This window comes from Rhinopithecus bieti, unplaced genomic scaffold, assembly GCF_001698545.2.
Source record: "Rhinopithecus bieti isolate Rb0 unplaced genomic scaffold, ASM169854v2 scaffold_15769, whole genome shotgun sequence".
Lineage (NCBI taxonomy): Eukaryota > Metazoa > Chordata > Mammalia > Primates > Cercopithecidae > Rhinopithecus > Rhinopithecus bieti.
In genome coordinates this window covers 2,669,722-2,685,676 of record NW_016809129.1, presented here as the reverse complement: position 1 = coordinate 2,685,676, position 15,955 = coordinate 2,669,722, and the positions used below count along the sequence as shown (strand labels likewise).

Below are 15,955 nucleotides of genomic sequence, written 5' to 3'. Positions count from 1 at the left end.
CCTGGCCTACAACTTACTTTTGTTTATAAAATAATGAAAAAGGATTGAGACCAGACTGAGAAGGGATGCATTTAACTGTTTTGTAAAAATATAAGTAACATTTTCACACATAGGCACTCCCAGTAGATAGTAGGAAAGATATATTTAGGAATCTCAAAAGGCTGGTGGCCAGGCACCATGTCCCACGCCTGTAATCCTAGTACTTTGGGAGGCCGAGGCGGGTGGCTCGCCTGAGGTCAGGAGTTCAAGACCAACCTGACCAACATGGTGAAACCCTGTCTCTACTAAAAATACAAAAAATTACCTGGGTGTCATGGTGGGCGCCTGTAATCAGAGCTACTTGGGAGGCTGAGGCAGGAGAATTGCTTGAACCCAGAAGGCAGAGATTGTAGTGAGCTGAGATCGTGCCATTGCACTCCAGCCTGGGCGACAAGCATAAAACTCCATCTCAAAAACAAACAAACAAACAAAAGGCTGGGAGGTTGAATTTCATTTCCTTTGTAGACTAACTTTAATATTACAATAAATAAATGGGCATTTTAAATACCTACACATTCTGTTTTTCTTTTATTCTTTTTTCAGCCATAATGAAAGGAAAGTGACCTGCAAACATCCAGTCACAGGACAACCATCACAGGACAATTGCATTTTCGTAGTGAATGAACAGTAAGTAAAGAGTTTCATGGAATGCCTGTATTCAAAATTGGGTTAGCATTGAAATTGCTGTTATTTATATTTCAATTTAATAGCTTTCTTATCTGGACATTTGTAGTCAAGTATAATAACAGAATGCCAGCTGTTCATGATGTGTCATATAGAAACCTGACTTAAACATTTTTTCATGAGGAATGTAATCTCAGAAGCTGTTTTTATAGTACTTCAAACACAGTAAGCTCAAGAGCCTGGGATGCAAGCATAGAGAAACTGTGTAAACTTGGTTAGATTAATAAAGTAATTTGAGCTCAGTTTTCTCGTCCTTAAATCAGATAGTGATAATTACTATTTCACAAGAGTTTTATAAGCGTCAAATGAAATATGTGTAAGAATGTATTACACTATAGAGCTATTCACAGAGTTAGTTACTGAAATTGTTATTGCTTTTTAAATTAGAATAATCTTATAATTCATTTTAATTTTCAGTTGGATGACCAAGTAGAATATCTGCAATAATGTCTATTAAAAATAAACATGATAGGCCGGGTGCGGTGGCTCACGCCTGTAATCCTAGCACTTTGGGAGGCCAAGGTGGGCAAATCACTTGAGGTCAGGCATTCGAGATGGTGAAACCCTGACTGTACTTAAAAAATAGAAAAATTGGCCGGGCGCGGTGGCTCAAGCCTATAATCCCAGCACTTTGGGAGGCCGAGACGGGTAGATCACGAGGTCAGGAGATCGAGACCATCCTGGCTAACCCGGTGAAACCCCGTCTCTACTAAAAAATACAATAAATTAGCCGGGCGTGGTGGCGGGCGCCTGTGGTCCTAGCTACTTGGGAGGCTGAGGCAGGAGAATGGCGTGAACCCGGGAGGCGGAGCTTGCAGTGAGCTGAGATCCGGCCACTGCACTCCAGCCTGGGCGACAGAGCGAGACTCTGTCTCAAACCAAAAAAAAAAAAAAAAATAGAAAAATTAACTGGACACGGTGGTGCATGCCTGTAGTCCTAGCTACTGAGCAGTCTGAGAGAGGAAAATCACTTGAACCTGGGAGACAGATTCTCCAGTGAACCAAGACCGCGCCACTGCACTCCAGCCTGAGCAACAGAGTGAGACTCCTGTCTTAAAACATAATAATAAATAAACACGATAATAATGTATTTTTGACTTAGGAAAAGTGTTAGCTGTATTTAAAGTTGTTGTAAGTACTAAGGCCTGATTCTAGAGTAACTAGGGTCCACGTACTGTGAAAAAGTAGGACACTCGCATAGTTAACTGTAGGGAACTGTTATTGTAAAGCGGGTTACATACACAGCAAGTTCTACCATTTTGACATATATTTTCAGGACTGTTGCAACCATGACATCTGAAGAAAAGAAGGAACGACCTATAAGTATGATAAATGAAGCTTCTAACTATAATGTGACTTCAGATTATGCAGTGCATCCAATGAGCCCTGTAGGCAGAGTAAGTTATTTTGCTTTATGTTAATTACTGATAAGGAGTAAACAGTATCCATACCGTTACTCATAATGGACTTAAAATTATAGAATAATCATTACATTTTTATTACTACATGAATTTGGAGGTGATTGATAGAAGAAGCAATTGCAGCCTGAAATATAAAGTAATAAGATTGTAATTCAATGACTTAAGTTTTCAAGTTTGGAATAGTTTTAGAAATATAATATTTGTGAGAGAAAATGGACACTCTTAAGTTTTAAAGGTGATGATTAATGTAATAGCCTAGAAATCAAATTATCTGACTATAAGAATGCTTAGATTGAGAAAACATTCTTCAGCAAAACCATTGTAATAGTAAATTATGTTTATTGTAAGAAAATAGATAATTATAATAATAGTATTTAAATGCCTGTTAAGGTTTTTGAAATAAAATTTTGTTAGGAGATTATAAATGAATGTAAATTTTCAAATAATATAAATAATTTCTGATTATTAAGTAACATATATCCAACAGGCTAACTGAGCATAATGCTTTATGAGTATATTTCAATTAAAATCTGGTGAAATTGATGAATGAATTGAGAGCCACTAGGTCATTGTCTTGAAAGAAAGTTGAATCTATTCCTCATACTTCACACCAAAAATTTTCTAGATGGATCAGTTGTTGAAAAGTTAAAACAAAACTATAAAAGCACTAGAAAAAAACAATGGAAGATTAAAAAAAAACAAAGATCAGAATGTAGATGGGCTTTCTAAATATGACATAAAACCCAGAAGTAACAATATAAAATAATGAGAAATTCAACCACATGTGATTATTATCCATGCAGAGTATCTGCAATTCGTTTAACAATTAAAGAATAATTTCCTTATAATTAAAGAAGTACTGTGAATCAATAAGAAAAGGGCTTACGAGCCAGTTTGGAAATGGGCAAATTATATGAAATCAGTTTTCAGAAAAGAAAATGGAATTTACCCTTAAATATATGAAAAAAGATGCTCAGCCTCATCCATCATATGAAAAATACTAATTAAAACCAGAAAAAGACACCATTTTCACGTACAGATTTCCAAAGGTCAGAAGTTTCATAACACAGCACATTGACAACAGTATGGGTAAATAAGCATTCTGTTTATATAGTGAGTTCCAAGAAATAATGGAACAGAAGAGTGGATATTAAAATATGCGGTCATTTCAGAAAAATATTCATCAATCATGAAAACAGTTATTTTAGATAGATAGACACACACATACAGTGATATTGGTTGCCCCACAGTTGCGAGTGGGGTTAGCTGGGTGCTGGAGCCTGAGAGTGAGAAGTAGATTGATCTTTGTGTATCTTTTTATGTCATTTGAGTTTTATACTGTTTTTAAGCATTATCTGTTTGAAAGTAAATTAAAGTCCATCTAGAAAACATGCTTTAGGAAAATTTTGTTGATATCGGGCCTTAAAATTGTCTTATATACTAATAAAAGCTTCCCAAAACAAAATTCTAATGAAGTATGCTAGATTTCCAAAGATTCTAAACAAGTGGAAAAGTGAGAGATAATTTTATGTTACTTTGTAACTTCATTGTTTTCATTTTTGTTGGTCACCACTATGATTCCTGCCAAAATAAATCTTCATGGTAAGCATACCAGTATTTTTAAAGATTGTTTATCTTTATGTATACTTTGAAGAATCCAGTAAACCCCATCTGTCTGGTTTAAGTTCAGAGTTGTCCATAAAAAAGAAAACACTACATCACATTAAGCAGATCCTTCCCATCTTGTTTTGACTTGATGTGATATATTTGTTTATATTTAATATCTGTATATTTCTCCTCGGACTGAGTACTGTTAACTTTCTTTAATTGAACCTGCACTATTAAATGAAGATATAAAGGGAAAAGTTCTGTAGTTTGGTTTATTCTTAAAGATTTGTTAACAGTTTTTACTCATGATCTATTCATTTTATATAGCAGATACGACAAAATACTGCCACATACTCTGTGTTTCTAAAAATTGTATATCCTGTCCGGATTTTAAAGGAAATATTGTAAAATTTTTGATATCCTGGGGAAAAAATTTTGGTGCAGAATTCTTACACTTCAAACAACTAACCCAGCAAAAGTAGAATTTTAATAATTTTTCTGAAAAGATTTAAGTCCCGCAGTTCTTGGGAAAATCTGAAAAGAGATTAAATTTTAAGAGGAAAATAAGCTCAAATCTCTAGGCATTAATACCACGTTTTCTGTCATGCTCTTTTTCTATTTAGACTTCACGAGCTTCAAAAAAAGTTCATAATTTTGGAAAGAGGTCAAATTCAATTAAAAGGAATCCTAATGCACCAGTGGTCAGACGAGGTTGGCTTTATAAACAGGTATTTTTTTTTATTTGATATGGAAACAAAAGACAAAGATTAGAAGGAACCTTTGTAAAACTGAAAGTAACCGAAGACAATTCTATAATCATAAATTAAGAAGGAGCTATGGAGGAAGACCTAGGTTCTTTAGCTTTTTACCCCTGAAAAATATCAAGTGAACAGTGAAGACAGAAAAAGGAGTGGACATTACTTAGAACAGAGATTGTGTGTTTGTTATGGGTGTTTCTAGATTTAAAATTAAATATATGCTCTATGAAAATGATAAGAAATAACATGGTAAAAGTATCTAGACAAATCTTTTAAAAGTCAAAATTGAAATAACTATTAATACAAGGGTGTTATTCATTTTTCTATTGATATAAAAGTTGTTAGAGAAATATATAGTTGTGTATTTCCCCCCTTTATTTGTACAGAGATTTTATAATTATTTCAGATTTCTGTGAGTTTTTTCAGATTTTTGATTCTATAATATGAGACTATTCTTTCTTCCTCTTATGTTTTTTGGTTATGTTTTCTTTACTTTTTCTTTTCTTTTTAATTTGCTCATACAGGGTTTACTCTCAGACATCCTGATTAGTTGGGATTTATATTGTTGCACTGACTGAGGAACTTGCTATCTAAGCTTTTTTGAAACCTCATTAGTTTTGGAATTAGTAAAGATGTATATACATTACCTCCTTGGATTTTGACATCATTTCGATTACATAGAGGCTATTTACTTTCCAGTTTGCAACTGGGTGATAAGTGACTGGTAGATAACTGAGGTAACATCCTCAATCTTCAAGGCTTGTTTCTTTCTTTCTGATTATACATACGTACAGATGATACAAAGCAAGTTAAATATTAGTTCATTGGTGCCAATTTATTCTGTTAAATATTGCTAATTGCTTTCAGGTGACCTAATGATTTTTATTTATTAAGTCATAATTTTTATTTAAAGATGGTTGACTATATTTTAACCATCTGACATTTAAGCTTATCCAGGCTAAAAGGTTTTTTCACATTTAGTTTATTTTTTTTCTCTTTTTTTCCTTTTCTTTTTCTTCTCTTTTTTTTTTTTTTTTTTTTGAGACAGGGTCGCACTCTATGGCCTGCCCAGACTGGAGGGCAGCAGTGTGATCTCAGCTCACCACAACCTCCGCCTCCCAAGCTCAAGCAATTCTCCTGCCTCAGCTTCACAAGTAGCTGGGATTACAGGAGTGTGCCACTACTGCCCAGCTAATTTTTGTATTTTTAGTAGAGACAGGTTTTCACCACCTTGGCCAGGCTGGCCTTGAATTCCTTTCCTCAAATGATCCACCCACCTTGGCCTCCCAAAGTGCTGGAATTACAGGCCTGAGCCACCACACCCAGCCCAGTTTCTAACAGAAAATTTTCTCCGTATTTTCCAGCTAGCCTTTCTAATAAGTCCAAATTATGATCAGCTATTTCAGTGCAAAATTGAGCCTAATAGCCTAATGGCATTCCTTATTTAAAATAGCTCTTGTTCTTATTTCTTGATCCCTTGGTTAATTTAGCATTGCAAAAGTATTACCAAGTAGCTTCTCTAACAAGTGTTTATTTTGGGCCAAACACAGTGGTTCACGCCTGTAATCCCAGCACTTTGGGAGGCCAAGGCCAGAGAATCACTTGAGCCCAGGAGTTCAAGATCAGCCTGGGCAACATAGTGAGACCTCATCTCTACTTTAAAAAACAAAACAAAACAAAACAAAGATTAACCTGGTGTGGTGGTGGTGGTGCGCACTTGTAGCCCCAGCTACTCCGGAGGCTGAGGTGGGAGGATCGCTTAAGGATCACTTGAGCCCAGGATTTGAGCTTGCAGTGAGGTATGATCATGCCACTGCACTCCAGCCTGGGTGACACAGCAAGACCCTGTCTCCAAAAAAAAAGGGTTTATTTTGTAATACGTGTGTGACACATTTTAGTTTACAGTGTCCCTTAACCATATTAAAGAAAGAATATAATTAAGAAATTGAAGATGGCTGGGTGTGGTGGCTCATGCCTGTTATTCCAACACTTTGGGAGGCCGAGGTGGGTGGATCACCTTAGCACAGGAGTTCAAGACCAGCCTGGCCAACATGGAGAAACCCTGTCTCTACCAAAAATGCAAAAATTAGCCAGCTGTGGTGGTGCACGCCCGTAATCCTAGCTACTCGGGAGGCTGAGGCATGAGAATCACTTGAATCCGGGAAGTGGAGGTTGCAGTGAGCTGAGATTGTGTCTCTACACGCCATCCTGGGTGACAGTGTGAGGCTGTCTCGAGGAAAAAAAAAGATAACATTTACCATTTTTTTGGGGGTCTCTTTTTTGGTATAGCTGTGAATTTTAAGGTCAAATCTTTTGTTTTGAAAGATTTCACCCATGTTAATTTCTGTAATTTTAAAGTCATTGCTCACAGCTAGAAATAAATTTATTTCTAATCAATGCACACCCAACTTGGCCTCTCTCTCTCTTTTTTTTTTTTTTTTTTTGGGGTTTTTTTAATTTTTTCTTCCAATTTTCTACATTTCATTTGGGAAAGTAATTTTATTAAAATTCTAATTTTATTTGAGCCTGATATTTTAATGAACTAAATTACTTAGAAATAGCTGCCAAATAGTGTTTCTTTTTTGCGTGATGAGCAAATCCCAAACTATAGACGTAAGGAAAAAAAAATGTTTATGAAACGTATTTGTATATTAAGGTTTCTTTATTCACAGTCATTTTAAATTGCATTACCTTTGGAATAATTTCAATTCACATATTTTTCTTGTTGAAGATTAACATATTTATTAAATCTGGTTTACCAGAATGCACGCACTGCTGCATGGTTATTATTCTTATCCTAGCAGATGTTTGTGTTGAGAAGAGTCAATTTCAAATTGCTTACAAATATGAAGCCAAATCAAATTGCCTTAATATATTCCCTTTGCATAATGGTATTTTCAGAGACCAGTCTAATTGGGAATATCTTAAGGACCTAGAAAACTACCTCCAAAATTTTAATTGGCCTTTTAGTTAGGTTATATTACACATGTCTCAAACATACCTTGTTTTAAAAGTTTACTTTAGATAAATGCACAAGTCCAGGAACAGTGGCTCAAGCCTATAATCCCAGCACTTCGGGAGACCAAGACGGGTGGATCACCTGAGTCAGGAGTTAGAGACCAACCTGACCAATATGGTAAAACCCCGTCTCTACTAAAAATACAAAAAAATTAACCTGGCGTGGTGGCAGGTGCATGTAACCCCAGCTACTCTGGAGACTGAGACAGGAGAATCGCTTGAACCCAGGAGGCAGAGGTTGCAGTGAGCTGAGGTTAACGCCTTTGCACTCCAGCCTAGGCAACAAGAGCGAAACTCCGTCTCAAAAAAATAAAAATAAATAAATAAATAAATGCACAGCATGTGAGTTTTTATTGTTTGAGAAATAATCCTTAAATATGCTGATTTAATCCAGGACAGTACTGGCATGAAATTGTGGAAGAAACGCTGGTTTGTGCTTTCTGACCTTTGCCTCTTTTATTATAGAGGTAAGTTTACCCTACTGTCTTAGTGTATTATTTTGTAATTGATATGTAATATAAGTATCAGATACTTTTTTTAAAAAAAAGTATTGTAACTCTGCGTGCTATTTTATTAACAAATAATGTCAAACATTTTTTCTTCTTTGACATATCATTCTGAGTTTTGAGGTTATGATAGAATAAATATGGTGCTTCAGACCGTGTTTGGTCAGCTTCCCTAATCTTTGCTCTATAATGCTACTCTTGAATTCGGTGTTCAATAGACACAATCCTTAGTTTGAGGAGGTTCTTTTCACATGTCAGTTTTGTCAGATCTAGCTTATGGGTCCATCAGGCACCCAATTCTGCTCTCCAGCAAATGATATTAGAATATTAGGGACTACTGTTATGTAACGGCAAGTGAAAACAATAAAATACAAAGAAATACTTTCATTTTGAACTTTTCTTTAATAAACACTGATATCCTTTCTCTGGTTAGTAAATTATTAATTCAGTTTTAAATAAAATCCAGAGTTCTTTCATATGCCACATGGATCTCTTAGATATTACAAGATAATACAAAGTTTTTGACTGCCAATGAAAGGCATACCTAGGTGGTGCTCTCCAGAGAAATCTGCCTCAGCTATAGTATAAAATCATGAATCTGGATAATCTCTCCTTCTTCTCTACTTTAAACTTTGGTTGTAAACCATCATGAAAGAATTAGATTGTCAACCCATAATTAATAATTTATGACTTTTCTTGAGAAGTATAACTTAAAAGATATAACAGAGTTTTAGAACTGATTTTACATTTTTTGACTACACAAAAGACCTGTGGCAAAATTTATAGTTGTGTATTGAGGCATTATAATACATATTAACCTTCAACATTTGGAATTACTAAATCGTTTCCATCTGAAAACTGTAGTTGAGAATTACTGCTGAGTCAGAATTAACCAACCCTATAAAATTGCATTTTGTCCTAGAGATGTTCCTTAGGCTGCAATTGTGGTATTATCTTTAGTTAAATGCTAAGCTTACTCTACAATTTTCCTTAGGGGTTTTCCCATTCTTTCAGAAAGTTAGGAGTTGTATTTCAGACGTTATCCTTAAGCTTATAATTTCTCTTTTCGTCTTTTTCAGTATATTTATGGACTACTTACAACAAGAAATGTTTACTATTTCTAATATTTTGAATTTCTAATATAAGAATTTGCTGGGGTTTTTTTTGTTTTGTTTTGTTTCGTTTTTGAGACAGAATCATGCTCTGTTGCCTGGGCTGGAGTACAGTGGTGCAATCTCGGCTCACTGCAACCTCCACCTCCCAGGTTCAAGTGATTATTGTGCCTCAGCCTCCCAAGTAGCTGGGATTACAGGCACATGCCACCACATTCAGCTAATTTTTTGTGTGTATTTTTAGTAGAGACGGGGTTTCACCATGTTGTCCAGGCTGGTCTCAGACTCCTGACCTTAAATGATCCACCCGCCTTGGCCTCCCAAAGTGCTGGGGTTACAGGCGTGAGCCACCATGCCCAGCCAAGAATTTGTTGATGTTAATTTGCAAGAAAAAAAAAAACCCACTGAATTCCTTGTAATTTGTTATTGTTGTTGCTCAGGGAAAGGTAGGACTCATCACTTTTAGTATAATAGGAAAGCTTTTGATCATATTTGAAAAATGTAAAAGTGAATCAGAAGCCATGCTGATGGATGTAAAGATGAGAACAGTAGACACTGGGGAACACAAGAGAGGGGAGGGCTGAACATAGTACCAATTCGGTACTGTGCTGTCTGGGAGACTGATTCATTTGTACTCCAGACCTCAGCATCATGCAATTTGCCTTTGTAACAAACCCACATATGTACCCCTGAACCTATAATAGAAGTTGGAAAAAAGAAAAGCCATGCTGAGTCTGAGATTCCTTATTAACCACCTGCATTTTATATGCAGTGTATTTATTAATTTTAGTAGTTTCCCAGACAGGAGGAATATAAAAAAGAAGAAGCTGTAGAAACAAGAGAAATATAATTTAACTCATTTAAGATGACTGCTGTGCAGACTGTTGGAAAGAAGTATATGATATTATATATATTTACTATTTTGTCAATAAGAAATGTTAGGTTTTAAATTAAAATAATCAGATTTTAGTGAGATGATCATAATAGCCTGAATATATTTTTTTGCATATTTACAATTTGTTGAGTACTATGCTGAGCAAGTTATATAGATGATCTATTTCATCTAACCCTCACAGCTACCTGATAATGTGGGGAATCTTATGTTCATTGCACGCAAGGGGAAACTGATATACAAAGTGCTTACCTCAGGTCTCACAACTTGCAAGTGTCACAGGCAGGATTTAAACTCAGGCACTCTGACTCCACTGTTAGTTTCTATTCTCTTGATCACAAGTTTTCGCCGCCACTCAGATATCCTCTCTTCTCTCAAATGCTGAGGGCAGTGGCCCCATTCATTTCTTCTCCATTTCTCAAAGCATCTAGTCTACTGACATACAAAGTGTGCTATCAGAATTTTTTGGAGATCAGTCCATGTTTTACAGATATGGAAATTACGACAGAGAAAAATAACTGATTTGCTATTTTTTTAAACAATAGGTTAGCAACCAATACCAGATGAAAGCCCAAGTTCCCACTGTTCTTTGCCACGTATTAGGCATATAGTGAGCCCATTGTTATAAAGAGAGCACTTTGACTGCTCTTTTCTGTAGTCAGTCTATTGACTAAACTTACCATAGAACTTAATTCATTCAACAGATATTAAATATTTATTGAGCAGGACCTGCTTCATTCCAGGTGCTGCCAAAACAAGGTTTGAGAAAGCTCTCATGAATCTTACATTCCAGAGAGATCAGGGAGACAGTAAATAAGCTCATATGATTAAGCAAGACCATAAGTGCTTTTTAGGAAAGTAAGGTTATAATATGAACAGTGAGCGTAAGGGAAAGATCTCTATGGATCCGTACTCTGGGTAGGTCTTTTAGATAGGAAGATATAAATGACAAGGAGGAGCCAGAGGTGTGGAGTGTTCCAGGTGAAGAGAGAGAATAGTGCAAAGGCTGTAAGGTAAGAAAGTGCTTGAATTGTGGAAAGAACAGGGAGAAACCCGTCTGCTGAGCTGGAGGCAGCTAGCAATAGGAAAGGATAGAGAAATAGAGATCACACCATGTAGGAGTCTATTGGAGTTTGGATTCTACTACAAATGTCATAAGGAAACAATTGAATGTTCTTAACATAAGAATGATACCCTTTGGTTTACATTTTTAAAAGCTCACTCAAGCGGCTATTGAAGGATGGATTGTAAAGTTGAAGGATATGAACAGAGAGACTAGCTAGGAGTTATTACATAGAGGTGATAATGACTTAGACAAAGGTGGCAGCTAGCAGTGAGCTTTTTTGATACAACAGATGCCTTATTAGGTAAAGATGCAAAAATGAACACAATAAACCCCTATCGTTATGGAACTCACAGATTAGCTGAAGGAGTCTGGGAAGAATGACATAGTAGGTTCTCGGTTATGTTGAATGAGTGTTGGCCAGGTCCGTACAAGAAAGCAACCAGGAAAGAAGAGTGATCTGGGCAAAGGACCTAAATCACATGCAAAGCATGAATGAGAATGCTTGGCATATTTGTAAAACTATGCATAGAACTTATATTGCTAGAAGACCCACCAGGGGTTAGGTTTAAAAGATAGATCGAGCTAGGTGTAGTGGTACCTGCCTGTAGTCCCAGCTACTCAGGAAGATGAGTAGAGAGTATCACTGGAGCCCAAAAGTTCAAGACCAACCTGGGCAACATAGATTTCATCTCTTAAGAAAAAAAATGAAAAGGTAGATTATGGCACAGAGGGCATTTGTTTGCCATTCTAATGAACTCTATGTTGAGTGCAAGAATAATAGTAGGATCAGGAGTACATTTTAGGAGAATCACTCTGGCACTTTAATTAGAAGCCAAAAGACCAGTTAACAGAGTGTTGGAGTATTCCAGGTTATAAATGATAATTAGTGATATTTACCCAGTTGTAATTGCATGTATTTTTTTGTCTTATTCCCAGATATCTTTAAAACTAAGTAGAAATGGGGAATCTAAAATGTCACTTGTATCCAGTAAAATGTTGAGATTCTCCTGGCTCCTGTCCCAGGTTGTGTTCCCTAGGAAGCAAACTCCGTGATGGCGATTAATATGTAGAAAGCTTTTTGGAGAGTGTTGTTCTCGGAACCATCAGCTGTGGCAAAGTGAAGGAAGGAAATGGCAGAGACAAAAGAAAATGGGCTGCCATGCAATCTCAGAAAGGCCTTGGCTGATCCCGTGGAGAGTTCTTTCATTCTACAAACATTACTCAGTACTTACTCTTTGTCAGTCTATGAGGCTCTCTAGGTGATAGAAACTAGGACAGTGCTTCAGTCAGGATTGATATAGAACTAAACAGAAGAATGTCATGATTAGAAGCAGTTTAAGAAGCTGAAGAACTCAGGGCAGTCATTTGACAGAAGGTGAAGATTTTTTTATATGCACTATCTTTAATATAATAATGGCAATATTTATTTAGTGCTTCACCCTCTGTGCTTAGTTTTTTATGTGTATTAACTCATTTAACCCTCAACAATCTTTTGAGGTAAGTCTTATTATCCTCAATTTTATAGATCATAAAACAGATACTAAGCATCAATAACTTGGCTAGGATTTCACAGCTAGTTAGTGTTGGGCCTTAGGTAATCTAGGGAAATCACCCTGTGCTTTAGTGCCTCTGTCTATTCTGAAGCAACTTTAGGAAAGATTATTTTATTATGGGACATAGAAGGATGTATTATCTGGTTAAAATGGTTTTGTAATAAAGATGACTTCATGTGCTGTTTCTGACTATACCCTTTATATAAACATAAAACATACAATTGGATTCAAAATTAGGGTTTGACTTATTCTTTTAAATTGTCACATTCTCTGTAATTCGTGACTGCTTTCCAACTCTTTTTAACCTTTTGGACTAAATCTATACTTTCGTTCATTCTTTTACACATTAGTGATTTGTACCCGAATGAGCACAGAATAGTAAAACCAAATTTTGTTCCATTGCTATGAGAAAAGCTACCGAAAAAAAGCCTCCATTTAATATAACTTTTTCCCTTTGGGGTGTTTCACCAGATACTCTGGAAACGAGGGCGAAATAAATAAAATCCCTTGTTAAGTTTTTGATAATTAGGAAAAAAAAAAAAAAGAAAGCACACACAGCAAGCATAATAAAAAGATTTCCCATTTATGGTTTCTCATTGGTGAGTTTAGTAGCCTGATGACACAGCTTTATTAACTTGTCTTATAGGTCTGTAACAATGAAGTACATATTTCAAGTTTCATAAACATCTCTTCCCCCAAGCAGCAAGTTAATCATGTGAATCTGTACTGTGTCAAGATTAATGTTTATCATTTTCGTAGGTATATTTTATGTGCTTGCCTTGTAGGCCTGTAATTTAGTCACACTATTGTGTATCAGAATGATAGTAAAAGCAAACTTTCAAAGTTAAATGTTTTAAAAAGAATATAATTCTTATACAATAGTTTAAGTATGTATTCACATGTGTCTTCATTTATTCAACAAAATTTTTTGAGCATCTACTACTGTCATTCCAAGTGTCTTTATAGAACTTACATTCTAGCATGGAGAAAAAGATAATAAACAAATAAATCGCTGAAACATATAGTATGCCGGAGGTATTGAGAGTCGGAAATGTTAACATTCCCAAAGGAGAACAGAGAAAACGTTAAATAAATAGCATTTTAAAATACAGTAGTCAAGGAAGGCCTCATTGATGAGACCTTTGAGCAAAGCCTGAAGGGTGTAACCAAGAAAGCCATGTGTCTGGGGTTAGAATGGTTGAGCATTTAAATCCTATCAGAGATGTGGGTGGATTAATGCCATTACTTACATGCCAGTATATTTTCAGTGAATGACACGTAAAGGGGATTTGTCGAATGCAGTATATCTACCAAAGTATAAATTCTTGTGCTACTTGATATTTTCATTTAAAACCTTATAAAGTCCTGCCTAAACATGAATATAGTTTGTTTACATACAAGAACATTTTGATTTGGCAAAATAGATCTTGAAAACTTTGCTTCATGAGAACATTTAAAATTCTAATCAGACGTTAAATTATCTCTTAGATGAGAAAGAAGAGGGTATCCTGGGAAGCATACTGTTACCTAGTTTTCAAATAGCTTTGCTTACCTCTGAAGATCACATTAATCGCAAATATGCTTTTAAGGTAAGGAAATAATACAGTCTTTAATTCTGTGTTCAAAACTTGCATTGGTTAAAAATGGATATTGAGCCATAGATTATTACAAAAAGCTATCTTAGTTATAGTGATTTTGGTATTTAAAATATACTAATTAATGGTCTTATGGTTGTATAGAAGAATGTCCCTCTAGGAAGCACGTGCTAAAATATTTAGGGGTCAAGTGTCTTCATGTCTGTGCTTTCAAATGGTTTTAGGTAAAATGAACATGTCAGAATGCTAATAATTGATGAATGTAATTATGGATGTCCTGGTGATTATTATACATTCTTTCAAGCTTACTCTATGTTTGAATTTTTTAATAATAAATTTGAGGTCTGGGCACAGTGGCTGACACCTGCAATTCCAGTACTTTCGGAGACCAAAGTGGGAGGATCGCTTGAGTCCAGGAGTTGAGCCTGGGGAACATAGTGAGACCCTGTCTCTAAAACAAAACAAACAAACAAAAACCATACTAGCCGGGTGTGGTGGCTAGTCCCAGCTACTTAGGAGGCCAAGGTAACAGGACCACTTGGGCCTGGGAGGCCAAGGCTGTAGTGAGACATGATCACGCCACTGCAGTCCAGCCTGGGCAACACAGTAAGACCTTGTCTCAAAAAAAATTATTAATACGATGGACACAGTGGCTCATGCCTGTTATCCTAGCTCTTTAGGAGGCCGAGTCAGACAGAGCTTGAACCCAGGAATTCAAGACCAGCCTGGCCAACATGGTAAAACCCCGTCTCTACTAAAATTACAAAAATTAGCCAGGTGTGGTAGCGTGTGCCTGTAGTCCCAGCTACACAAAAAGCTGAGGTGGGAGGATCGCTTGAGCCCGGGAGGCAGAGGTTGCAGTGAGCCAAGATTGCATCACTGTAGTCCAGCCTGGGTGACAGAGTGAGACCCTGTATTAATAATAATTATTATTATTAATAAATTTGGAGGAAGAGTACTATAAGAGACAACAATTTTTTTTTAGTAAATGTACATATATGTACATTTATTGAAAAACTTAGAGAATAATGGCAAAGATGTTCAAGATGTTCTTGGGTCTAAGTACATCATGATCATCAGGTACTTTACAGAGACCACTGAAGTTGAGATGTGAAATCTGCTGTTATTAAATTCAAGCAGACCTGAGATCCCCCTGATTAACAGTACCCACCAATCTTTGTGGTATTACTGGTTTGTGGATCACTCTCAAGTAAGAGGTCTTCAGTGCTATTTTGGAGATTTTGTTTTCAAAATCATTCTGCATTCTTTGCTTCATGATTATGGCTAAAATTTCAGAGGTCACCTAGTTTTTCAGTCTGTTTTAGAGTAAGAACTATAAGGTTCTTGCAGAAATTTCATTTTAAGAGAAAAGAGGGGGGAACTGCTGCTAGTTAACAATGAAAATGTTTATACCATTATAAAATTGATTCAATTTTAAATTCGCATCATTTTTAAAGAATACTGAGGACTGCAGCTGATTTACGACTTTTGCTAATTAATATGTTACATTAGCAGGCTGGGTGCAGTGGCTCATGCCTGTAATCCCAGCACTTTGGGAGGCTGAGGCAGGTCAGGATCAACTGAGGTCAGGAGTTTGAGACCAGCCTGGCCAACATGATGAAACCTCATCTCTACTAAAAATACAAAAATTAACCGGACATTGTGGCACTTGCCTATAGTCCTAGCTACTGGGGAGGCTGAGG

General features: G+C 36.2%; 1 protein-coding gene across 6 annotated transcripts in view; it reads left to right on the top strand.

The window, feature by feature from the left end:
- Window positions 1-15,955, top strand: part of PLEKHA5 (pleckstrin homology domain containing A5) — a 230,555-nt gene that overhangs the window by 130,054 nt on the left and 84,546 nt on the right. For all 6 annotated transcript variants that reach the window (XM_017888617.1, XM_017888619.1, XM_017888621.1 and 3 more), the window contains exons 4-8: window positions 583-666; window positions 2,000-2,120; window positions 4,376-4,480; window positions 7,923-7,995; window positions 14,146-14,246. In XM_017888617.1, coding sequence (XP_017744106.1) covers window positions 583-666; window positions 2,000-2,120; window positions 4,376-4,480; window positions 7,923-7,995; window positions 14,146-14,246 — 484 coding nt within the window. The remainder of the gene's footprint in view (window positions 1-582; window positions 667-1,999; window positions 2,121-4,375; window positions 4,481-7,922; window positions 7,996-14,145; window positions 14,247-15,955) is intronic.